General features: G+C 46.9%; 1 protein-coding gene across 1 annotated transcript in view; it reads left to right on the top strand.

Moving 5' to 3' along the window:
* Ptprj (protein tyrosine phosphatase receptor type J) overlaps nucleotides 1–26,449 on the top strand; it is a 197,953-nt gene that overhangs the window by 117,298 nt on the left and 54,206 nt on the right. The window contains exons 2-6 of the mRNA XM_045148440.1: nucleotides 10,774–10,792; nucleotides 13,496–13,738; nucleotides 20,959–21,222; nucleotides 23,007–23,255; nucleotides 25,229–25,450. Coding sequence (XP_045004375.1) covers nucleotides 13,651–13,738; nucleotides 20,959–21,222; nucleotides 23,007–23,255; nucleotides 25,229–25,450 — 823 coding nt within the window. The 5' untranslated portion in view covers nucleotides 10,774–10,792; nucleotides 13,496–13,650. The remainder of the gene's footprint in view (nucleotides 1–10,773; nucleotides 10,793–13,495; nucleotides 13,739–20,958; nucleotides 21,223–23,006; nucleotides 23,256–25,228; nucleotides 25,451–26,449) is intronic.

Here is a 26,449-nt window from a genome sequence, read left to right as displayed (position 1 = left end):
CTAAGTAATCTCAGGGTGTCCTCAAACTCACGGTGATCCTCCTACTTCTGCCTCCCGAATGCTGGGATTAAAGGCATGTGCCACCATGCCCAGCTTTTTTTTGTTTTGTTTTGTTTTTGAGAAGCCAAACAGTGGCATTTAAAAAATTCTAAGCCCCTCTATTTTTTTAAAGTAATTTAAAAATATTTTATTTATTTATGACAGAGAGAGAGAGAGAGAGAGAGAGAGAGAGAGAGAGGAAAGACAGACAGACAGACAGACAGATAAACAGAATGGGTATGCCAGGACCTCTAACCACTGTAGATGAACTTCAGACACATGTGCCATCATGTGTATTTGGCTTATGTGAGTTCTGGAGAATCAAACCTGGGTCCTTAGGCTTCTCAGGCAAATGCTTTAACCACTAAGTCATCTCTCCAGCCCAAAGTCTTTCTATTTTTAAATATCTAAGGTTTTAAGAAATACCCTGGGGAGCCAGGTATGAGCCCAGCACACTGAGGTAGGAGGCTTGCAAAATTTAGGCTATCCTGGTCTACCTAGTGTGACCCATTTCCCAAACAAATAAAAGTACACCATTTGGCAAACAAAAGATCCTGGAGGAAGGGAGGCCTAGATTCAGACAAGAAGCCTCAATTTAGCACCCCAGACTTACTCCATGATGTGGAGAAAGAGCCAGCATCCTGTGCTGCTCCTTGAGCCCTATCTACTGTGCTGTGGGGAGTCTGGGCTCAGTCTGTGACCTGCGGTCTGTGTGGAGTTGCTGAGCTTCCTGGGATCTGCTGTCTCCTTCATCCAGTCCTAGTATAGGCAGAGCGCTTGCTTACAGCTTGTGTTTTCTAAAGTCTATTAGAGGTTCCATAAGTATTTGCTTGGAGGGGTATTTAAAAAAATTCTTAATTACCACTTCCCAAATTTGAGTATGTTTGGAATTGTATTGAAAACACTTGTTTAAGCTGGGTGTGGTGGTGCATGCCTCTAATCTCAGCACTTGGGATGCAGAAGTAGGAGGATTGCCCTGAGTTCAAGGGCACCCTAAAACTATGGAGTGAATTCCAGGTCAGCTTGGGCTAGAGCAAGACCCTACTTCAAAAAGCCAAAACAACAACAACAAAACCCCATAAAATGGGCTGGAGAGATGGCTTAGCGGTTAAGCTCTGGCTTTGTGTCTGCTGCTTTTTTGGCGTTTGCTGGCTGTAGGTGGTTCCTCTCTGTCTGCTTGGGTTTATGAATGGAGCAGCTGCTTCTGGCAAAGATGGAACTTCCCCTGGATCTGTAAGCTGAAGTAAATTCCTGCGCTCCAGCATCGTGGAACTGTCTACAACAACATGTATGCTGTTCGTCATAAGATCCTCTTTGAAAAATAGTTGTTCTGGAAACTTCTGGCTTGGGATTTCCAAGGTCACCCTTAGCTTTGCATCACTGTTTACCTAACCTCCCCCAAACAGGGCCTCTGGATACTTTTTCTCTTGTCATTGGAAGGGGCTGTTGTTTCTTCAACTGACCTGAGAGAGGAGCCAGGTGGGATTTACAGGGTAGATGGTGCTTATTCCTTCTACTAAAGCCTCACCTGGCATCTGTGTGGCATGGAACTATAGGTAATGGTGACCCGCATGGATAACAGCATCAAAGAAGGCACAGTAAGCCAGCCCATTCTCATTGCACTTTGCTTGTTGTCCTGTGTTCTGGTGGCCACCACTTGCCATTCTACCCACTGCCTTGCCCATCCCTAAGTTTGGACTCAGAATGGAACTGAATGCCAGCCAGTGAGGCCAGCCCACAGTGTACCACCAGTACCTGGAAGGTTTTCAGCCATGGTGTTTGTGCCTGGTGTTTGCATTTGGTAACAGGACCCAGTGTGCCATTTTCATGGTCAATGATTAACCTTTCCACAGCCCAGGTTTTAGAGAGCCACTGGGTAATATTCACAGGGAGATAAATGAGAGCAAGGAAGAATGGTGGCCTTTCAGACTCGGACTCTGCATGTTCCAATCCCCATAAAATGCTATTTGATTTTAAACGTTGCTTGAAGCAGTTCACATTTTGGTTAATTACGTCAGTGAGTAAAAATAACTATTGTCATATGGTGTGTGGGCTTGGTTTTAGAAGCATAAAGAGTCTATTGTTACCCATTGTGCTGTTCAGTTTCTTATTACCCACCTTTGAGCACTGAACATGTATCATAGAAAACCTGAAGCTTCGCTTGCTACAATCCAGGCTGCTCTGTGACATCAGCCCCAAAGCCTGCTTCTTTTGAGAACACGGCAAAAGCTGTTTGGTTCAGTCGGTTGAAGGGGCGGGGTGGGGTTGGGGGTGGGGGTGGTGACAGAACCTGTTCTCAAGGCCCAGGACAGGTAGTGGTTTGTGACCTTCAGGCCAGGAATTACCCTTAGTTCTCTTGGTTTTAGTTGATTAAAACTGGCTTAGTGCTTTCCGAGTGGGGTTAAGGTCAAGGGCTTTATGGGCAGGCAGGCCTGGGCCCAAATCAACCTTATTAGCTATAAGATGTGGGGCAGGGACTTAACTTTAATCTGGTACCATGCTACCATCTGTAAAATGGGGATAAGCACAGCTCCTGCCCCTTGGGATTGTTAGAAGGTTTAAATGACAGATATAGCTCTGTACACAGTGGCTGGGGGTGAGGAGAACCAGTTGATGTTCTGATAAGTACAGTCACAGGCATCACCCTTTATAGGGTTCTGCCAAACTTCCCTGCATGTTCTGTCTTTCACCTGAGCCTCTCTTCCTCTCCCCAAGCACCGTCTGCCTGCTCCTCCTGCTGGCTCCTGGCTGCCTGTCCACACTGCGCTGCCTTTTTCTTTCAAGGAATCTCCTATCTGTGCACCCTTGGAGAGTCAGGACCCCTGTAAATACCCTTCTGCATTTTTGGTACCTAGCTTGAGGCCCAGCAAGTGCAGAGTTTGAGCAAGGGTCTGGGTGGCGTGGACTGAAAGGGACTCTGGTCCTCACGTGAGCTGAAGGGATGATGGCTCTAGCATTTAGATTGGGAAGAGGAAGGATGTTCAACTGGGAATCACGGGGTCTTGTCAGGAAAGCACTTCTGTGGGGCAGGTACCACAGATACCCTTCCACCATCTATAACTGAAGGAATGGATGGCTCCTTCTAGAGCGTGGGGCACAGGGGAAGTTGGCCTGAACTTCTCGACCACCGCCCTCCCCCGCCCTGCCCTGGCTCTCACCCATAGGCTGTGGGTAGTGCTCTTGTAGACCCCTGCCCACTTGCCTCTACTTTGTTCTGTCTACTCAGAGGAGGTTGACCGTTGTGGTCTATACCAGGGGGTGGCCTGGATCTGTGGTTTCGCACTGGGATAGTCAGCCCCTCTCAGCTTGTCTCCTTGCTGTTTCTTGCTGTGACAACAGTGACACCAGGGTTCTTGTACAGCTCTTGTTGGCTTTTCATCCACATCCTTTGAAGCTCTCCTCACTTCTGCTGACTGTGTCATCTGTCCTCGCCAGGATCCTGACCGATGCCGTGTGTTTGAAAAGAGTAATCTGTAGGTCTGCTTATTCCCACACTGACTGAAGGGAGACTAGAAGCGAGGCAGTAGCCAGGTATGTGAGGGAAAGGGATGCCTTTTTCCTTCAGTGTTCACAAAAGGCCCCACTTTAAGGCTTCGGTCTTAAAAAGTTTAAATAAAGTCATAGACATAACCAGACAGTATTGAAACAAAAACAGACTGAAAAGCTAGAATCTCATCTTGGCACTTGTTAATTTTATGTGTTTGCATGTCCTAGTAGCTTAAAACAAGTAAAAAAATGGAAATGGCCCAAGTCTTTCTCAGCCCTGGTCAGGTGTGAGGTTACGAGGACAGACCACAGAACAGAAGGTGGGAAAATCAGAGCCTCAGGCAAGGAAGCACCTTTAGGTGCTCTGGGAAGTGTGGGGCTGGGGTGGGGCCAAGGTTCTGAGCTGAGAGGCAGTACTGTCAGGGCAAGAGGACCGAGGAAGGGTCTTGCGGTGTGTAGAGCTGGAGAGAACTGATAAAATTTAAAAGTCCAAGTGGCTCGCTCCCTGAGCCTGGCCGTAGCAGAATCCAGTGTTGAGTGGACCACTGGTGTCAAGCTCGCAGCTTTGACTGAACTGGCAAGGAGGCAGGGCTGGCAGTTTATATTTCTTTAAGGCCCAGAGGGAGATTCTTGGGACTGGAACCACAGTGCTGGAACTGGGGCTGGTTTTCAGAGAGGGTTTGGTTTAATCGTTTCACCAAAGGAGATTATGAAAGGATTGTCCCCCTTTCCCCCAGGGCAGGCGCCCTGAGCAAGGCTGGAGACTCCACAGCTAGGCTGTGTCCTACATTCCTGGGCGTGCTGGCTGACAGGCCGGCCGGGGGGCAAGCCTGGGACCACCTGTATGGGTGATACAGCACAGGAGTAGTGAGAAGGGGGTGAGTGGTGGGCACCCCATCCTGGTGTGCAGCCCACAGGAAAGGGAAGTTTGGACTTGGTGTTTTCTTCTTGTCTCAGTGCCTGTGAGGAGTGCCACTTACTGTCCCCATGCTAGAGCTGTGTGGTTCTGTTCAGAGACTTGTGAAAAACTCCCTGGGAGAGCTTCAGATCAGCCATTGGTTTTTCTCAGTGCGATCGTAGCCTCAGTGGTGGTAGCTGTAAATTGGGGACAAACGAACCTTGTGAGGTTGCTGTACAAGGAGAACGGTGGCAGCAGTAGCAATTGAAATAGATAATTTATTTTCACCCTCACTGCAAGACAGCGTTATTGGCCTGTTGACAGTAAGCTAGTGTGTTAGTTACCTTCCTCTGGGCTGCGACCGAATCCTCAGCAACAGCAAGTTGAGGAGGGGAGGGTTTATGTTGGCTCACACTTTTAGGTATGGACCATCATAGGCACAGTGACAGGAACGTGAGGCTCCTGGTCATAGTGTGCACAGTCAGGAAGCAGAGGATGAGTGCTCATACCCAGCTCACTTCTCTCTCTCTCTCTCTCTCTCTCTCTTTTTTTTGTTTTTTGAAGTAGGGTTTCACCCTAGCCCAGGCTGACCTGGAATTCACTCTGTAGTCTCAGGATGGCCTCGAACTCAGGGCGATCTTCCTACCTCTGCCCCCCGAGTGCTGGGATTAAAGGCGTGTGCCACCATGCCCCACTGCTTTTGCTACTTTTTGCACCTGGCTTTATGTGGGTGGTTGGGGAATTGAACCCTGGGCCAGTAAGCTTTGCAAATAACTGCTTTTTTATTTACTTATTTATTTTCAAATTTTTATTAACAACTTCCATGATTATAAAAAATATCCCATGGTAGTACCCTCCCTCCCCACCACTTTCCCCTTTGAAACTCCATTCTCCATCATATGCCCTCCCCATCTCAATCAGTCTCTCTCTTATTTTGATGTCATGATCTTTCCTTCCTCTTATGATGGTCTTGTGTAGGTAGTATAAGGCACTGTGAGGTCATGGATATCCAGGCCATTTTGTGTCTGGGGGGAGCACGTTGTAAGGAGTCCTGCCCTTTCTTTGGCTCTTACATTCTTTCCTCCACCTCTTCCGCATTAGACCCTGAGCCTTGGAAGGTGTGATTAAGATGCTATTCGGTACTCTAGTCACTTCTTTCTAGCACCATGATACCTTCTGAGTCGTCCCAAGGTCATTGCCATCTGAAAAGAGAAGATTCTACCAAAAGTGAGAGTAGCATTAATGTAATAAGGGTATGAACATTAAGAAAAGTGCTTACTGGGCAGTTTGATAAGCATAGTATATACATTTATCCAGACATCAGCAGACGTTACACCCCTAGGGCTAATGACTACCCCTGTTTTAAGTTTTCAGTATCAGGGTTGTATTCCCTCCCATCGAGCAGGCCTCCAATCCAGTTAGAGGGCAGTTGGTTTCCTCCATGACAGATGTGCCACTATTGCACCTGTTGGCTCACTTGGCCTGGCTGGCCAAATATAAGGCTTGCAGTGTCCACTGTTGGGTATCTTCACTGGTGATTTCTCTTTCTCCCATTGGACTGCATGCAGAATGGCTTCTTCCAGCTTTCTGTCAGCTGGGCAAGTAAGTGCTTTTTGTTGTTATTGCTTTGTTTTGTTTTTTTTCAAGGTAGTGTCTCAGTCTAGCTCAGGATGACCTGGAATTCACTATGTAGTCTCACGGTGGCCTCAAACTCACGTTGCTCCTCCTACCTCTACCTCCCCAGTGCTGGGATTAAAGGCATGCATCACCATGCCCAGCCTCACTTCTTTTTATTCAGTCTGGGACTCTGGCCCAGGGAATGATGCCACCCACGTTCAGAGTGTGTCTTGCTTAAACTCCTTATCAATATGCCCAGAGGTATGATTGTTGATTCTAAATCCGGTGAAGTTGGCAGTGAGGCTTGACCTTCACAGCTGGTGTACCAGGCCAGCTCCCACAGTCAGAGCGGAAGAACGCCCTCAGAGTGCTGACTGCATGCAGGTCCTTGGCTCTTAGCATGACTCTTCTGAGACTGGGATGTAGACCTGCCATAGCACAGCGCTGGGCAAACAGTAGGTGCTTAGTAAGCCCACCTCCTTTCCGTTTTGGCCTCAGTGTTTGGCCCACTGGAGTTTTTACAGCGCAGTGTGGTTCTTTCTCCTCTTTTCAGCCTTGCTCAGGGTGCTGTTGCTTGTTCCACTCCTTCTTCTCCTGCTCCTCTTCCTCCTTCCTCCTTCCTCCTCCTCCCTCTTCCTCTTCTGTGAAGCTTCATTTCCCTCCTTCCTTGAAGGGGAGCTGAGCATGCCAGTACAGTTACCTATATGCTGTCTTCTTTTTTTAAATTGAGGTAAAATTTACAGAAAAAAGGAAACCATTTGAAAGTGCAATCCAGCATGTAGTACAAGTACAGTGTTGGGCAACTGTTACCTACATGTGGAAAGTTCCCAGCACCTAGAATTACCCGTGAGGAAACCCCTAGGCCGAGCTTACTTGTAGTCACTTCTCCTTTCCTTCTGCCTGGACCCCGCTAAGCCCTGGCCTTTGCTCAGCTCAGCCTCCTGGGTGGCTGTTTCACCAGAGTCGCCCCCATGCCTGGCTCTTTCCTTCAGCAGACTCACCCACACTGTAGCAGGAGTCACTGCTCCGAGTCTCCTTGTGGTCCAGCAATATTTATGTGCCACATTCTTGGGCCTGTCCCGACTTTGGCTGTTGTAAATAGTGCTGCTGTAACAACTCTAGTCTATTATGCCAGCACCTTCTCTGGATCAGAGGCTGTGACTACAGTGTCCCCAGAAATTTAAGCTGTAAGTTGGGCTCCTGTCCAACCCTCTGATGGTTCTGTCACAAAGGAAAATGCGGGAGAAGTAGAGGGAGAAGGGCACCGGCCTGGGAGCCTGACATGGCCCTGCCTGGAGGCTTGTCTGCCTACCTGATCAGCTTCGAGTTCTGCCTGTGGGCAGCAGGGAGTGGAAAGACGTGGCCTTGCTTCCAGCCCACAGCGGCTCTTTCCAGCTGCCCAGCTGCCTCCTTGTCCCTGGGGCACACTGGCAGTGTCTGAGTGGTCTGAGTGCAGGGGCCCCATCTGTAGAATGAGGACTGTTCCCATTGTCCAGGGCTGTCTGAGGACTCCGAAGGAGACTGCACAATGTCTGCTGCTTCCCTGTGGAGGATCGCCACCTGTGGTGTTGGCCACCAGTGCAGAAAGGATGGTCACGTTACAGGAGAGCTGATGTCTGATGAGTCCTTCTCCTTCAGGAGTGGCAGGAGCCGCACAGAGTCCTCTCCCTGTCACATTTAGCAGTCACTATATGGAAGTCGTCCCCAGGAATCCCTCTTGTGCATTTGACTTCAGTGAGCAGTGTGTGAGCTTGGGACACTGGTCTCCCTCTCACCCCCAGGCACAGCTGTGCCTCTACCTCATTTTGGACAGACAGCTTTCTGAGGATGGTGTTCTTTTAAAAAGTATCTATGAGGAGCTGACCTGGCCAGGTATCTTGCAGGTGTTGTTCGTAGGTGTCTTCTTTGAAAATCTGTGGTCAGTGGAAGAGGCAGAAGGCCTGACTGGCCTGGCCCGGGATCCTGGCTTTGCCTCTCACTGAGCAGCTCTGGGAGCCTGCAGAGGAATCACTGGCCCAGAGTTCTTCATCTGTGCCAGTGAGGGCCGTTGTTCACTTTGCTATTCTTGTGTTAGCTACTATAACTGTTATAAATAACAGACAATAGAAAGGCGTGTAACCAGGAAAGGGATTTCGCGCTCCTCAGGCAAGTCTGTTGCTTGATTCAGGAGTTCAGGGATCTGGGTTTAGCTCTTCTTCCCCATAGCCGTCTCAGCAGAGGGGTATCTTTTCAGAGTGGCCGCAGCAGCTCCAGGCATTAGGGACAGGTCCCAGGAAATCCACTGGGGCAGCACAGTATTACACCCCCCCCCCCGCCCACCTCTTTAATACAGTGAGAAAGCTCTTCTCTAAGGAACCCCCTTGCAGACTCTTAGGTCCCCTTCTCCTAGGCTGAGTTCCTAAGGTCCTCTGGGTTCAGAGGAAGGTGCTGGCATGTTATCTGTATGTTAGCTGCAGGCAAGTGAGGATGAAGATAAAAGGGTGGAGAGAGAAGCCAGGAGAGGAGGAGGCCATCAAAGACACGACACCGCATGTTTTCCGCAGGGTCACTCCTTCATGATGGGCCTTAAAGAGATCCAGGTTGCCATGTTGGGATGAGTACTGAGCACTCTCACTTTGCTTGCTGTGTTTTTTTTTTTTTTTGGGGGGGGTGGATTTTGGAAAAGAACAAGCTGATAATACTTTGAAATTATTTTTGAAGTCTCCCTAAGCCCCAGTATATTTCTCCCCACTTGGGAGGTGGCATGGCTAATGGACGTTCTGTTGCAGCGCGGTTGTCTGCGCACCAGGGTTCCCACCCAGACCCTCAGCTGACCTGTCACTAATCGCTCCTTCCAGGATTGCATTACTACTCGAGAATGCTCTGAACAGAGCCCAGCAGCCAGCGCTGTGCATGTATTGGGTTAAACACACCAAGTATGCACACTTCAAACTGTGACTTTAATCTCACTCTCTTCTCCAAGATGTGGTCCTTGCGCTTTCCCCTCTGAAACTCAGAGCTCTCTGATGGGCCTGTGACTTAAGGGGACACAGATCAGGAAGCATGCTGCTTTTGCATACTTCGGCTCGGCTTTCCCTGCTAGATGGTGCCCAGCCCAGGGGTACCACTCGCCTCCACTTCTGGGGTGGGGCTCTTGTAGGCTTCCCAGGCTTGCCTGTTACATGGGTTATTTATTGGTGCTTTCTACCTTGAATACCTTATTTTTTAGATGTCTGATTTCCCTTACTTTCCTGTAGATAGCTTGAGGACAGGAAACAGGCCTTGAGTGGTTTCAGGTGGTACTTGGGTGACTGGTTGCCAGCAGAGGAGGTAACCCATGGGCACCAAGAAGAGATACACCATTGGCAGGGGCCAGGACTTGCCATCCCAGAGTATCGAGGTTTTTGCTGCGCAACATTTGTTCAACTACTGGGCTAAATACACTCGCTCCCTGCGCTGCATGCATCCTTGTGCGGCTTGCTTAGCCACCGGCCCCTCTTGGTCCCCCTCCCTCGGAGATCCTCGTAGACTGCATGGATGGGTGCTTTGCCCAGGTTGAAGGGCAGAGGCTGGAACACGAAGAGTTGCTGAGAAAGTTTAGGCCTGAGCAGATGAGGGAGAGGAAAGTGTGTGGGGCTTGCGAACGCTTCTTCTTCACTGGCTCTTCTGTTCCTTTCAGTGGCGTTCCCTGAGTGCCTACTGTGTGCGCCTTGTCTCTACTCTCATGAAGGAGGTGTGTGGTGTGGGATGGAGAATGAAGGGTGTGAACCTCCATGCTTGGTTAGAGGAGAACTTGCTGATGCAGTACTGTGTTAGTAAGGCCCTGGGAGTGAAGGGAGGGAAAGATGGTGGGAGGGAAGGCAGGCAGGCCGTTTGGGTCTGAGCACTTTTGGAGGCGGGCATACCTGCATGCAGGCTGTAGGAGGAAATCCAGTTTCAAGAATGCAGGGTGCACTGAGACCAGGGGACCCGGTGGGCTGTGGTTTAAAGGTGGGATTTTATTCTAAGTGTGATGAGAAGTTGAAGGACATGTTTTTTTCCCCTTAGAAAATTCCACTTACCAAAGACGTGTGTTTATAAAACAGCAGAATATATAACCTGGAATTGCCTTAGGCTTTCAAAATGTAGTCAAGTATCTATGGATGCTAAGTGTCATTGAGGGACCTTTGCTCATCCAGAGATTACAGATTAGCACCACATCTTTAAGGCTTCTTATTTGAATAAGCATCCTTCCCAAAGCGGCTTGCCATATGATTAAAAATTTACAGCCCTCGACTGATAGAAGGTGAATTTTTGTATAATGAACATCCTAAGCCCTGTGGATTTCTTCGGCTGCACCTGGCTTGCACCCCACAGTTGGGCTCTGAACTTGGCTGAGAGGAAGGGGGGCTGATCCCCGGTTCCCTTTGTTCTGGCTCTGACAATCTTGACCATGCGGTTCAGCATGCGTGGGCAGGAGGGAGCGCTGGCCTGGGAGCTGCTCTGTGGGCTCCTGAGGGGAAACACTGGTAGCCAGCAGTCCTTGGGCCTCCTTCAAACCCAGTTCATCCTTTGTTTGTAATGGACCTGTGCTTTCTCTGAGGCCCCGTAGTTAATGTTCCAAGACACCCTTACTCACCCTGGCCAGCAGGCCTTTCCTTAATGTACTTCTTAACCCCTACCTTCATTATTAAATCCTCAACTGCAGCATTCTTGATTTGCATTTTCCATGGCTGAATGAATCTGCTGACTTCCCTTTTCTTTTTCTGTTACAGGTCCTCTGCGCAGGTGCAGGTGAGTACCTTGTCTGCGTTCTTGTGCTGTGCACTGCTGCCCCCTAATGGACACAGGAAACATTAAGGCAAATATAAAAAAAATCACAGAGATTAGAAACATAAAAAAGGAGAAATTCAATCGATTGTGCAACTATGACTATAAAAGTTGTACATTTTCTAAACTGCAGTACCCAGGTGTGTGTCTGAAGTTCCTACTTGGGAGGCTGAATCAGGTGCTTAGGAGTTTGGAGCAGTCTGGAGATGCAGGAAGGCCTACCTCATCCCTTGAAAAAACTGTGTTTTCTGTGTGCATGTGTGTGTATGTGTTGCAACCTTGAGCTGTTGGTGCAAAAGATGGCTTTATGTGGAGACTCTACCCCAGAGAGGGGAATGTTAGCAGCACTCAGTGCCAGGACGTGAAAACCATGAACCATTTAAAGGCTAAACAACTTGTTCCTGGGAATAGAGAGCTTAGATTCACCAGAAGAACTTGCATATCAGTTTGCTGGGGCTGCCATAATGAACACCACACACACACACACACACACTATCTATCTCTGTCAGTCAATCAATCAATCATTTGAGGCAGGCACTACTCTTCCTTTAGGTGTCTGTCTCCCTCCCCATGTCTTCAGAATGGATCTCACTGAGAGAGGTGTTACTCTTGTGGCTTCATTTGAACTCACTTCTTGATAAGTTCTGTCTACAAGTACCATCACTTTGGAGGTATTGGTAGTCAGGACTTAAGCGTTTGGAGTCGGGGAGTGTGTAGTCCAGCCAAGACAGCAAAGGAATATGATTTGGGCCCAGTCCCTAGAATTGGACCTGACACATCTGGTGAGTCACCCTCTGTGACAAGTAGGAGAGGAGGTACCAGGAAGACCCTGCTGTTGTCCTGGCATCCAGGGGGATGTTCTGAGCTACCCCAGGATCAGGAAGCTGCAGTCGCCACCACATCCATGGACCGAAGAGACAACTCCACCCACAAAGTTCTTCTACTCCCCTACTATTTCTTCTTCTTCCTGGTGTGTATGTAGTATGTATGGTATTTGCTTGTGTATATGCAAGTGTCCACTTCCTACGTTTGTATGCATATGAGTGTGTATGGCTCTGTGTGTAGTGTGTATGGTATACGCTTGTGTACATGCAGGTATCTGCTCCCTATGTGTATATGCATGTGAGTCTGTGTGTGGTGTGTGTAGTATGTATGGTGTACGCTTGTGTACATGCAGGTGTCCACTCCCTGTGTTTGTGTGCATGTGAGAGAGTGTGTGGTGTGTGTAGTATGTATGTTGTATGCTTGTGTACATGCAGGTGTCCACTCCCTGTGTTTGTGTGCATGTGAGAGAGTGTGTGGTGTGTGTAGTATGTATGGTGTGTGCCTTTGTACATGCAGGTGTCCACTCCCTGTGTTTGTATGCATGTGAGAGTGTGTGGTGTGTGTGTAGTATGTATGGTGTATGCTTGTGTACATGCAGGTGTCCACTCCCTGTGTTTGTATGCATGTGAGAGAGTGTGTGGTGTGTGTGTAGTATGTATGGTGTATGCTTGTGTACATGCAGGTGTCCACTCCCTGTGTTTGTGTGCATGTGAGAGAGTGTGTAGTATGTATGGTCTACGCTTGTGTACATGCAGGTGTCCACTTCCTGTGTTTGTGTGCATGTGAGAGAGTGTGTGGTGTGTGTAGTATGTATGGTGTATGCTTGTGTACATGCAGGTGTCCACTCCCTACATTTGTGTGCCTGTGATGGGGGGGGGAATGTGTGTATAGTCCATTGGAGTATATCAGGTATCCTCCCCATTATTCTTCCTCCTTGTTTCCTTGAGGAGACAGGCTCTCTCATGACCCCAAAGCACACTGTTTTTCAGCTAAACTGGTCCAACAGTGAGCCCCTCTGATTCCTGTAATTTCTCCACTCAGTGCTTAGTTACAGGTGTTTGCTGCCATGCCTGCCTTTTTGCATGCATGTTGGGGGATTTAAAGTGAAGTTGGGCAGCAAGTGCTCTATTTACTGAGCCATTTCCCTGTCCCAAGGCTTTACTTCTCAGGAGCCATGCAGGGGATGGGACGTGCCTCAATTGATAGTGTTTGCCTAGCATGATGCATTAAGCCGTGGGTTTAATCCCTACCACTACATAAACCAGGTGTGAAAGCTTATGCCTGTGATTCCAGCACTTGGGGTTTAGTATGTATGGGATACATGGCAAGTTTGAGGCCAGCCTGGGCTACACGAGTCCTTGTTTTAAAAAAAAAGTCATACAGTACTTATACTCACAGTCTATTGGCTCAACTTAGTAGTACATTTCCCTTTAGCTGCAAGAGAGGCTGGTAAATGTAGGCTTTCTTCTCCATAGTCACACATACAGCTGAAAATCTGGGCTATGTCATGAAGGAAAAATGGGGCTACTTCTGCTGCACCTCCATAAACAGAGGCTCTGGTGGCTTGATCAATGCATAGAGATATAGTAGCCAGTGACTGCCAAGTTCGGAATCAAGAGTCTGAGCCCTTGTCTAAAAGGAGCCTGCCACTGCCCGTGAATGACTGTCAACTGTCAGCGCGTCTGCACTCTGGTGGCCAAGTTATTTTTCTACAGCCAGAACTGTCAGCTTCTGAGGGGCTTGTGTTGCAGCTGGTGCTCGAGAGGAGTGGAGGTGTCTTTGTGTGTAGGCTGTCTCGAGGTCAACCTTTTCTTCCTCTCACCTTTTGCTGTCACCCCACAGCCACTCTTGAAAACTCCAACGTGGGAACGGATGCCGTCGGCACAGTGGAAACTGGCTTACCTTCGGGCAGCAGCAGCTCAACATCGCTTTTGACTCCTACCTCACCGGGTGGAGCTGGAAAACTTCAAAATACAACCAGCAAGCAGAACACCTCCATGAATGGCTTTTCTATTGCAACCAATGACCATTCTGAAAGATTTGGTGGCACTGAAGGGCCATCCAAAGCAGTTGACAGTACAACTGGTAAGCAAGTGGGCTGTGCTTCCATTAACCGATGGTGCTTGTGGAAACAACTGTAACTTATACTGGTCACAAATATTTTTTTTGAGTATCTAATTTTATTTATTTTAAAAGTTATTGGTATGCAGGCATGTATATGTATGTGCATGCATGTGTGTGTCTGGCCATACCAGGGCCTTTTTCCACTGCAAGTGAATACCAGACACTTGCACCATTTTTTTGAGTCTAGCTTTCATAGGTGGCGTGAAACTGAACTCAGGCTGGCAGACTTTGTATGCAAGCACCTTTAACTGTTGAGCCATCTTCTCAGCTGCCATAATTACCTAATTTAAAAATGTCATAACTTCAGTACTAAATGTTCATAGCATACACTATATACCAGCAACAGAAAACAATGTATTTTATAGTTTTAAGATATATTTTAAATATGTGATATGTGATAAAATATATGAAGTAGAACAGTAGTATCTTTCCCCAACCAACCAGTTTATTACGAATATTTTATGTCAGTATAAGTAGTTTTGCTTTATAATTTTAATACCTGTTGCACATTCTGTTGTATAAATCATAATAGGCAGATAGATCATCTTAGTCTATGGTCCAAATTTGGCCTAATGTGTGTCTTTTTATTTTTATTTTTTTATTTTTGAGGTTGGGTCTTGCTCTAGCCCAGGCTAACATGGGATTCACTGAAGTCTCAGGGTGCTCTTGAACTCATGGAGATCCACCTACCTCTGCCACCCTAGTGCTGGGATTAAAGGCATGTACTACCATGCCTGGCCACATTTTTATTTGTGTGTGTGTGTGTGTGGGGGGGTCTTCGGCCACTGCAAAGGAACACCAGATACTTGTGTCACTTTTTGCATCTCGCTTTATATGGTTGGCTAGGGAATTGAACTGGAGCCTGCAGGCTTTGCAAGCAAGAGCCGTGAACTGCTGAGCCTCCTCAGCCCCCAGTGCATGTTTTTATAGATAAAGTTTTATTGGCACACAGTCAAGTTCATTTGCTTGTTTCCTGCCTGTAGAGTATGTAACAGTATGACGTGTAAAGCCTGAAATATTTATTCTTTAGTTTTTACAGAACAAAATTCCAACCTCTGGATTAGGTCAATGATTCTGCAAGTTTAGTACTGGAATAGTTTCTTTTAAGGACTTGTGAGGTGTTATCATAACAATAGTAAATTGTTATTTGGCCTTTTTTTTTTCTTATCCTCACATGAATGTACAAAAGCTTTTCAGATATCATATGATATAGGATGACATTGCCACTCTGATAGCTAGTGTGATAAATGCTTGTGTGCTTTATGGTTAAAATGTTTCCTTGTTTATAATGCAGTAAGTATTGATAAATATAATCCATATACAGAAAATATTCTCTGAGATTCCCCAATACCCACGTAAAGCCAGATGCACAAAGTGGTGCATGTGTCTGGAGTTCGTTTTCAGTGGCTGGAGGCCCTGGTGCACCCATTTTCTCTTTCTCTTTGTCTACTTATCTCTCTATTTCTCTCTCCTTTCTCAAGTAAATAAGTACACTATAAGGGCTGGAGGGATGGCTTAGTGGTTATGGCGCTAGTCTGCAAAGCTGAAGGACCCATGTTTGGTTCTCCAGGACCCACATAAGCCAGATGCACAAGGTGGCGCATTCACTGGAGTTCTTTTGCAGTGGCCGAAGGCCCTGGTGCGGCCATTCTCTCTCTATTTGCCTCTTTCTCTGTCCAATATAAATAAAAATAAAATATAAAATAAAATTTAAAAAAGACAGTGTCTAAAAAGTACAATATTAAAAAAAAAAATAAAAGGAGCTAGGGATGGTGGTGCACACATTTAATCCCAGCTCTTGGGAGGCAGAGGTAGGAGAATTGCCATGAGTTTGAGGCCACCCTGAAACTACATAGTGAATTCCAGGTAAGCCTGGGCTAGAGTGAGACCCTATCTTGAAAATCCTCCAAAATACATAAAATGGAAAAAATGAAACTAAAACATTTAGAAAAAACCATAGTCTATAACATAGGGAATACAGCAAAATCAGTTCTAGGAAGGAGGCTTGGTTTGTATCAAATCCTCATTAAAATATTAGCAAGCTCAGCTCAATAACTGAAAACTGTTCATTGTGTCTCAAGGATAGGTCGTTTCATGCAAATAAGCCAATGTGATGAATCACATTAGCAGAAGGAAGGACTAAACTGCATGGTCATTCTAATGCATGTAGGAAAAACATTTAGAAAAAATTATTTTAAAACCTTGTTTCTTAACTGTTGAAACTTATGACTGTTTCTCCAACTTCTCAAAATCTCTGTATAAATAATAATAAAAGAGAGCTGTTAGTATCTTCCTTCTTGTTGGAAATAGCACTAAAGCCTTCCTCCTGCAGCTGAGAGGCATACAAGAGAAAGTACTTGCCCAGCTGGCGCCATGTCTGGGACACGACCCACTTGTCGTTAGGGGCGCTGCTGTTCTCGTTACCTCCTCTGCTGAGGCTGGTGCAGGGTTGTTGATATCCTGGTCACTGTCATTGCTGTGGATTGTGACCGGCAGCACCCGGTGACGATCTGTGAGAAGTGCTACAATCCTGTCAACTTGTCACTTTCAAGAGCAAGCTCATGCCTTGAAGAGGGAGCTTAGAATGAATAATGGCTGTTGAATTGTGAGCCGCAAGCTTATTTCCTGTGCATCCCATTTTACTTTCTTTTATTTCTTCTCCTGCTCTTTTCCATCAAGTGGATAAATGTTTCTATCTCATGTGAGCCAGGTGAGGAACACCGTCCAGGCTCATGCTGAGATGACGTTACCTTCACAGCCGTGTCTCTTTGTGGCTTACCCACAAGTGCCTTGAGAACAAGGGACTTATCGTCTGCATTTTATTCTGTTTCCAGACATTGTTCCTCAAGCTTAAATTTAATTGGGATACATACATTGGGTACTTTTACTGTCAGGAATCATGATGGCTTGCTGGTTAAGAATCCTGTACACCTGCAGTTTTACAGACCGTGAAACCCATGACCAGGTCAAAGAGCTAACTGAGCCACGTGAGAAGGCAGGAGTGGAGTCTGAACCCAAAGTTTTGTTTTGAAGTAGAGTCTCACTCTAGCCCTGGCTGACCTGAAACTCACTTTTTAACCCAGGCTGGCCTCGAACTCAAGGTGACCCGTTTACCTTAGCCTCGCGAATGCTGAGATTAAAGACATTTTGTCATGTGCCTGGCTTGAACTCAATTTCTTTTAAAATTGAGTACTTTAATATATGAGCATACTGCAAATCAGTCATATTCCCATCAGGCTATACTCATATGTCCCCTCTTCCCTTCCCCAATTCCACTGAAGGGCTTTCTTTGTGGGGCTATCAGTAATCACTGTGGGGTCACGAGTGCACCAGTCATTCTCTGTGTGGGGCTGGGGCAGTGCCTCCCAGTATGTCTTCCCATCTTGTGGCTCTGACATTCTTTCCATGTTTTCTTTCACAGTGTTCCCTGAGCCTTGGAGGGCATGTTGTGAGTTTCCTTTAGTGTCGAGCTCCTAGTGTTAGCTGACTTTCTGCTTTGATTTTGCGTCTCCTCACTGTCAGCCACCTTCTCCCTGGAGGAGGTTGTCAAGCTAGCCATGAGAGCAGAACTCTTATGTAGCCTGCCACTTCCTCTAATGTTTCCTGGGCCCTGGCAGATGTGATAGAGATGACTGGTCTTGGGGGCTGGTGAGATTGCTCAGCAGTTGTAGTTACCTTCTTGTTGCTAGGAGAAACACCTGACTAGAAGCAGCTTATGAGAGGAAAATGTTTATTTCAGGCCAGCAGATTGCAGGGGAAGCCTCCTCATGGTAGAAATAGCTGGCTCACTTCGTCATGCCTCCACAGCAGCAAGAGAACAGCCAGCATCAACAAGCACAAGGTGACTGTGAACTCATAGGCTAGGGCTGGACTGAAGATCCGCACTCACTGACGCACTTCTGCTAGCAGAGCCCTGCTTGCTGGAGACCTAAGGAAGAAGCTTAATGTGTTTTAAATTAATTACTTTATCACATATTTGCAAGCAGAGAGAGAGATAGGGAGAAGACAGAGAGAATAGGTGTGTCAGAGCCTCTTGCCACTGCAAATGAATTCCAAATGCATGTACCATTTTGTGCATCTGGCTTTACGTGGGTCCTGGGGAATCAAACCTAGGTCCTTAGGCTTCTCAGGCAAGGTCTTAACCATTAAGCCATCTCTTCAGCCCAAGAAGCTTAATCTTAATAAAAAATACCTGAGGCTATGGGGAACATTTACAATCAAACCACCACAGTGGTTAAAGGTACTTGTTTGCAAAACCTCATGGCCCAGGTTGGACACCCCATTATCCTTGCATAGTCAGATGCACAAAGTGGTACATGTATCTGGAGTTCATCTGCAGTGGCAAGAGGTGACTAGTCTCATGCTAGGAAGTTGGCTTTCTTTTCTTATCATACTGATGGGTCTTGGGTCTCCCCAGTATTCACTGGTATTTGTAAAAAACAGATTCTCAAGGCAAGACTGAGAGCAGCATGGATCAAAGGGGCTAACTGTATTTAGAGACTTTTGGATGGGCATAACCTCTCCTTTTAGCCAGCGAACAGTGGAGGCACGTGTGATCATTCAAGCCCTAGCTTTCTGACTTGGTTCTCAGTACCAGGTATCAATTCCCTTCACTGAGTGGAGTTCATGTCCAATCTGACAGTACTTACTCACTCCCATAGCCTAGGTGCCACTGTTGCCCCAGTGCCTGCCTGCTGGACTTTGCAGCTTGCAGGATCCTGTGCTTGTTCCCCTTGTTGTTGACTCATAGCTGCTCACATAGCAATGTCTAGCACCACGAGAGCTAGACAGCAGAGAGCTGCTTCCATCTCAGTTTCAACTTGATCTCTCAGTGTCTTATGGCTGCAACCTGAGAAATCTTCAGAAATCGGGTCTTAAGTGTAGTTCCGGTGGGTAGCCAAGGGCTTTGGCAATGGCTTGCATTGCTTTGGGGGCCTCATGGGTCTCCCTGACCTACAGCTCACTGTAAGGGGTAACCCAGTTCTGGTACTGGGATTTACCAGGAAGAGCCTTAGAGTTGTAGGGTAAAGCTTTCTCTACTCCAGCAGGGTACTTCTGCCCAAACCATCCCCTACTCTTTTTTTAAAAAAATGTATTTTGAGGTAGGGTCTCATTCTAGTTCAGGCTAACCTGGAATTCTCTATGTTGTCTCAGTGTGGCTCCAAACTCATGATTATCTTCCTACCTCTGCCTCCCAAGATGAATGGGCATGCCTGGACCGCCTATCTCCATAAATGAGCTCTAGATTTATGTGCCATTTTGTGCATCTGTCTTTACATGGGTGCTGGGGAATCAAACTCTGGCTGTCAGGTTTTGCAAGCAAATGTCTGTTTTTATTTATTTGACAGAGAAAGAGACAGAGTGGGGGGGGGGGAGAGAAAGAAAGAGAATGGGCATGCTACGGCCTCCAGCCACTGCAAACAAACTCTAGATGCATATACCCCTTGTGCATCTGGCTAGCGTGGGTCCTGGGGAATCGAACCTGCGTCCTTTGGCTTTACAGCAAGCACCTTAACTGCTAAGCCATTTCTCCAGCCCTCACAAGCAAGTGTCTTTAACTACTGGCCCCAAGAGTTATATCTTTAATTAACTAACCTATAGGAAGGTACTGATTCATGCCATCATTAGTTTAGGATATCTCCCTTCCCCACAACTGTTTTCAGACCTTTCCATTCCTGTGTTCTGTCCCTCCACTTGCCTGTCATACAGCCTCTTCTCTCATCCCTCCCTGCTCTTCCTCTTTCCAAACCTCTTTCTAACTTCCTTGCCAGTCCTGCTGATGCTTGCTACAACTTATAAGCAAATCAAACCATTCCATTTTCGAATCTGCAAATGAGAGAGAACATGCAATGATTTTCAGAGAGAATAAGAACGAGAATGGGCATGCCAGTGCCTTTTGCCACTGCAAATGAACTCCAGATGCATGCGCCATTTTGAGTGTCTGGCTTTATTTCGGTCTTGAACCCTGGCTGGCAGGCTTGTAAGCAAGCTTCTTTAACTGCTGAACCATCTCTGTAGCCCCGTGGCATTGGCTTTGGGTCTGTTGTATATAGTGCTTATTGTGTTGAAATATGAGGTCTTACTTCCTAGAAGTCTCTCCAGTGTTTTCATTATGAATGGATGCTGTATTTCGTTGAAGGCCTTTTTTGCATGTTCTGAAATGATCTTGTGACCTCTGTCCTTAAGTCTATTTATATGATGTATCATGTGTATCGATTTCCATTATGTTGAAGCATCCCCACATTCCTGGGATGAAACCTACTGGATTGTGGTAGATGATACTTTTGTTGCATTCTTTTTATGAAATAAATATATAATTAAAAAATTTTTTTCTTTATTTGAGAGAAACAGAGAGAGAGAGAAAGAAGGAAAGAAAGAAAGAAACAAAGAAAGAAAGAGAGGGTACCTCAGAGCCTTCAGCCACTGCAAATGAACTCCAGATGTGTGTGTCTCCTTGTGCATCTGGCTTATGTGGGTCCTGGGGAATCGAACCTGGGTCTTTTAGTTTTGCAGGCAACTACCTTAACCACTAAGCCATTTTTTCAGCCCTGAATTCTTGGATTTGATTTGACTTCATAGGCATGTGCCTTAACTGCTAAGCCATATCTTTAGCCCCTACTATAATCTTTAAAAAAAATACTTAGTTATTTGAGAGAGAGGGCGAGCATGGGTACACCAGGGCCTATTGCCACTGCAAACAAACTCCAGTTTCATGTGCCACTTTGTCTGTCTGGCTTTATGTGAATACTGGCGACTCATTTGCTTCTTAGGTTTCTTTTTGTGTCAGCTTCCATCCAGAGTTAGCCTGATGTTGTTGCCATAGCCGATATGACCCACTCCTGTCAATTTTGTTTCTTGGGGTGGTGTATACCTTCAGTTTTGGCATTGGGAGGATGAGGTAGGAAGGATTGTCAGAGTTCTAGGCCAGCCTGGGCTAGAATAAGACCTACTTCAAAAAAATCATAGTGAGCTCTTCTCTTTCAGGTACACACTTATACATGCATGTGCACATATGTATTTGAGTTTATTTTATTGTTAGGACTCTTAGGGTAAAATGAGAAATGAAACCAATTGTGAAATTTACTTCTGGAAACTAGATACATACCAAAGGTTTTACTCATATTTATTACTTAAATGTAATTTTTCTTCTTTTTCTTTCTTTTTCTTAAAAATTTAAATAGAACCCAATCCTGTTTTTGACATTGAAGTTATTTCCATTAGCCCAACCAATGTGGTCTTGACCTGGAAAAGCAGTGATTCAGCTGCTGTGGAGAATGTGTATAGAGTAAAGAATCAGGTGGGAAAGGAGTGGATGTTTGATGCTGGAAGTCAGAAGACATACAACATCACAGGCTTACGTCCAGGCACTTCCTACACATTCTCCATTACTCCAGGAATAAGCAACAGGACTTGGGGCAATCCTGTGGACAAAAACGTCACAACAGGTAAGAGACAAGGTGAACAGACGTGGTGACTTCTAACAAGGGAGGGATATGTCTTATCTACCTTCAGCCCCCTGGACAGGCTGTGCTGGAGGAGATCACATAGCCACTATGTATTAGACAGCATGTCATTCCACCCTCAAAGAACCCAAGGGCTGCAGCTGAAAAACTGATGTGGAGAACTTTTAAGTGTCTTCCAAGATCCGCACAAGGGACTGGGCATCAGGTGGTGGAATTGGAACCCAGGGAATTTCACATCACCATGTTACCATCCCTAACAGTTTCTCACAGTCATTAAGCTGAACACTGCGTTGGTGTTACAGTCCTTAAAAATAATGCAATAAGAGGACAGGGAGTGTAGCTCCGTGGTAGAGTCTTGAGGCCTGGGGTAAACACGCCAGCACTAGAAGAAGGTAACACAGAACAAACCTCATCCAGCGAACCAGCCACCCCACTCAAGTGACCTGATTTATAAGTCTTTACCCCTGACGTGTTTCTGTGAGGTGTCAAGTCGCAGAGCAGATTTCTTCATTTTGGAGCCTTAGAACTGTTCAAGCCAGTGTTGATGCAGTCAGCCCTCTGCAGACCTTTGGGCAGGGTTTTCTCTATTTGTAGCACAGCCTGTGCCATTGTGTGCTTAAAGCTGGAGCTGTGGTTCTGGCTTTCCCATGGCACACACGTGCAGTGTGTTCTTGAACAGGTCATCCTGCCTCTCTGGATCTCCATGCTCTTGTCTCCTCAAAAATGAAAGCATAGCTGGAGAGATGGCTCGGAGGTTCGGTGCACTTCCTGCACAGACATGAGGGCCTGAGACAGCCCGAGTTTGAATCTCCCTAACACACGTTCAACAGCTGGGTGTGGCTATACATGCCTGTAACAGCACTTCCCTAGGGGAGCAGAGGCCCATGGATCACTGGAGTTCCCTGAAAGACAGCAAGCTCTGGGGGCAGTAAGAGACTCTGCTCACCCAAGAGTGGGTGGAAGAGTGATGGAGCGGAAAACCCAACTCTCTGTGCCAGCCACCACTGGTGAGCACGCCCTGCCGCAGCGAGTGCGTGGGGTGCCGCAAAGGCACACACAGGGGTATATGCCACGTAAATAAAAAAGTGAAAGGAGTGATGCCGGGCCTGGTGGTACACAGCTATCATCTCAATATTTGGGAAGCAGAGACAGGAGGATTGTTCTAAGTTTGGCTACAGAGCGAGTTCTAGGCCAGCGAAGAGTACATAATGAGACCCTGCCTCCAGAAAACTGAAACCCCAACCCAAACAGCCAAACAGTAACAGCAGCAGAAGTTATACAAAGTGAAGAGAGGAGTATTATTGTTAGCTAAAATGGTTTAACTTAAGGAACCATCACCCGAACAAGGTGATGGAAGAGCCAGGCTAAGTCTTTCGGAAAATCTCTGTGGGGTTGGAATACAGAGATGGTCCCTTGCCTGAAATGTGGTATTATTTGTATTATTGCAGATGTCTGATGAATTATTTATACTATTTTGAACAAAGACTTTAGACTTGGAAACAGTCATTTTGTTTAGACCACTGTTAGCAGGGGTGTTTTAAAGAAGCATTTCAAATCCCTTGTGAGGTTTGTCTTCCACATTAGCACAGATCCGAAACAATTTCGGCTTTCAGCCTTATTCCTTCTTCTCTTTTTATATCATGCTACGTTCCCACGGTGACATGAGGCAAATGTTTCAGGCTCTGATACAAATGATAAGTGCGTCACACTGTTGTACCTCTGACTTAATGTTGTTCACTAATGTCCACTGTGTGTGTTTAAAATAGAGCCGTGGCCAGTGTCTGATCTTCGTGTTGCCTTCATGGGTGTGACCCAGATTGCTCTTACCTGGAGGGCTGGCAATGGCACTGCGTCCTGCCGGATGCTCCTGGAAAGCATGGGAAGCGGTGAAGGGTCGTCTCAGCACTTAGCACTCAACATTTCAGGTCTGAAGCCAGGGTTTCAGAACGTGACTTGGCATCTTCCAGAGTCAAATGAGACACGCAGAGATCTCCTGGTTACAGAAGGTGGTTTGGGTGAGTTATGAAAGTGTGCTAACTGTGTATATCACTTACTAGTTACTCTTGTCATCACTGTGGGCAAATACCTGACAGGCATCTTGAGGGAGGAAGGGCTTGTTTGGCGTATGGCTTGAGCATATTGTACGTCACAGGAGAGAAGGCTCCGTGGCAGGAGCATGAGGCAGCTGTTCACAGAGACCCTGCAGTCGGGAAGTGGTCAAATGCTGGTGCTCAGCTCAATTTCTCCTTTTTACCTTTCTATTTAGTCCAGGACCCCAGCCCCTAGAAGGGTGTCACACACATTCAGGATGAGTTGTCCCTTCTCAGGTAAACCTCTCTGAAACACCATCACAGACATGTGTGTCTCCTGGTGATTCTAAGTCTAACTGTGGTGGTTTGAATTAGGTGTACCCTGTAAACTCATGTGTTTTGAATGTTTGGTCCCCAGCTGATGGCAGTTTTGGAGGTGAAGCCTTGCTGGAGGAGGTGTGTTGTCGGGGATGGGCTTGTGGGTATTACAGCCAGCTCCTCTGTGTTAGAATCCAGCTCACTCCTGCTGTAGTTCACCTGCTGTGGCAGAGGAGACGTCCAGCCTCTGCCCCTGCATGCTCTCTCTGCCGTCACGGAGCTTCCCCTGGAGACTATAAGCCACATAAATACATTCCTCCCACAGCTGCTTTTGGTTGGGTGTTTTGTCCTAGCGCTGAGACGCTAACTGCAACACCAGCCATCATGCAGGTTTTAAAAATATAATTCTTATACCTGTATAGGACTTTAGAATTGATAGTGGGGTTTCCCTGTACATTGTAGGTCGATTCTATCCCTATGTGAAGGAGGAAGGAAGGTCTCAGAGGGAGAATGTAGCTTAGTTGGCAGCCTGTCTGCCAAGCATGCATGAAGGGTTCTGGGCTCAGTCGCTAGCACTGCAAGGGGTGGCGGTATATTCCTGTAATCCCAGCACTGGGGAGATGGAGATAGCAGAAGTTCAGGAGTTCAGCGTTATTCTTGGCTGCATTGTGAGTTCAAGGCTACCCTGGGCTACATGATACCATGTTTCAAAAAACCTAACCAAAGTAAGACAAAGTAGATAATTACATTTCAAAATGACAACAACAAAAAAAGGTAGAGGGATCTTATTTTGTAGGTGAACATGTTGGGGCTCAGAATGTCTGGCATCCAGGATAGTAAATGGGGCTTTTCAGTTTTTATCCTTCTGTTGAAGAAATAAGAGCTGGGTTAACCCAGCTACACTGCTGGAGGACCTTACCCCATCCACGGAGAAAGGGATCCTTAGCAGACCAATCTAGCAGTTGTTATCTGTCCTCGCTTTGGAGGAGTCATTGGTAGATTTCAGTGATTTCCTCTGATCACCCTGCGATGTGAGAAGAGCAGGGACCTAATCCCCGTGTTGCTCAGTAGAAACCATTACAAAGTGGGTGTCAGGATTCTTGATTCAGATAGCAGATGAATCCACACTGAAGGGGCAGTGGGACACACGCACGCACAGTGCATTTCCCACCGCAGGCAGCAAGGCTTCAGGAAAGACACAGGCGCTCACCTCGTTGTCTTGCACTTTCCGTGTATCAGCTTCTCAGAGTGGCCCCTCCGTGCAGCGCAAGGGGAAATGGCCACTAGCCATTCTCCCTTCACTCCCTGCCACTCTCTGGTTACAGGGAAAAGTATTCCTTAAGTGGGCTTTGATTAGCCAAGGCTGAATCATGGGGATATCTGCAGAATGTTGGGATGGGAGAACATTGCAAAGAAGGAAGTATGGTCCAGGGCGTAGCAGGTGGTACCATATGGTGCAAAGCGAGCTCTCTGGTCATTTTCAGGGGTCTGGATCTCTTGTAGGAGGAGGTAGGGCACAGATACTTACGATGTACCAACTGTGGGACCTGTTGAAGATGTTCTCGTGTGAGGTGGGATTCTAAAAGACGGGGTTGTGTTTCTCTTGTGGTTAGTATCTTTGCCTCTTGTGCTTAAAACAGATACCAATGCAGAGAGCCCACTGGCCAGCCCACCCCAGCTGCACAGAAGCCCCGAGGATCCACATCAACTGGAACCTGCAGACTGGCCCTCTAGCTGGGAGCCCCCCGACACAGAAGTCCTGCTCACTGGGTTACAGCCCGACACTCACTACCAGGCCACTGTTTATCCCCAAGCTGTGGATGGCACAGAAGGCCAGCCCCGGGATGTCACATTTAAGACAAGTATGTTGAGTTCTGGGAGAGGGCCTCAGCCGGAGTTTGCTGGCACAGAGTTTCATCTTCTGTGATTCCACATCTGGGCGTTTTCTCGCTTAGTAACTAGTTCCGTCGTCAGAGGGATTTTCTGGGAGAGGTTTTGGATGGAGCCAGTCCGCTGAGTTTCTGCTTAACCTTAGTGGTCATGGCACATCTCTGAAGCCCAGGAAGGCATGTTGAATAGATGCCAAGTGCAGTTGGGTACTGCCCCCTGTCTGTCCTCCCTGTCTGCAGATTTGTCAGAGAGACGAGCTGCTCTCTCTCATGTGTTCCTTCTACAGATCAGCATCAGCTGCTTTTTTCCTTGAGATAAGAAAATGAGTTGTTTTTTTTTCTCTCTCTCATTTTTTTGGTCTGTCCTTGAGAGTTATACTAATCTTTCTGTTGAGACACTGGTTGACATGTATGTTGGCTCTACTGTAGGAATTCACCAGTGTGCAGAGGCTTTTGGGATTGGTGCTGATGAAAGAGTAAAGAACTGTGTGGTTTCCACTCTCTGGGAGCTGTCCATGTGGGGAGGGGGTCAAGTCACACATACATGGAAAAGCCTATGGCTGGGCCTCATGAGCCCAGGAACAAACACTATAGCCTCACAGCCCTCAAAGGACTTCAACCTGATCTGATTCAGGTCATTTTAGCCAAAAATATATGTATTTTGAAAAGTTATCATAGGCCCACCGGCCTGAAGGAGTCAGGGTCAAGGCTTGGGGAGCAAGAATAGAAAACAGGCCAGTACGCAGGAAACTGGATGGCTGGGTGAGTTGATCGTCACTCATTTCTGCTGCCAGCATGGTTGGTTTCTGGTGGTGGGTCCTTCTGGAAGCAGGTCCTGTGTCTGCAGAAAGTATGAGTTCATTTTGGCACTGATACCATTCATGAGGCTTCAGCACATAACTAACCCCCTCAGCACTTAGGATCAGCAGGTAAGTTTGGAGTGGACATAAACATTCAGTCCACTGCTATACA

The sequence above is a fragment of the Jaculus jaculus genome, chromosome 1 (genome assembly GCF_020740685.1).
Source record: "Jaculus jaculus isolate mJacJac1 chromosome 1, mJacJac1.mat.Y.cur, whole genome shotgun sequence".
NCBI classification, from domain to species: domain Eukaryota; kingdom Metazoa; phylum Chordata; class Mammalia; order Rodentia; family Dipodidae; genus Jaculus; species Jaculus jaculus.
The sequence above is the reverse complement of the archived record's forward strand: the minus strand, read 5'-3'. Positions and strand labels throughout refer to the sequence as shown.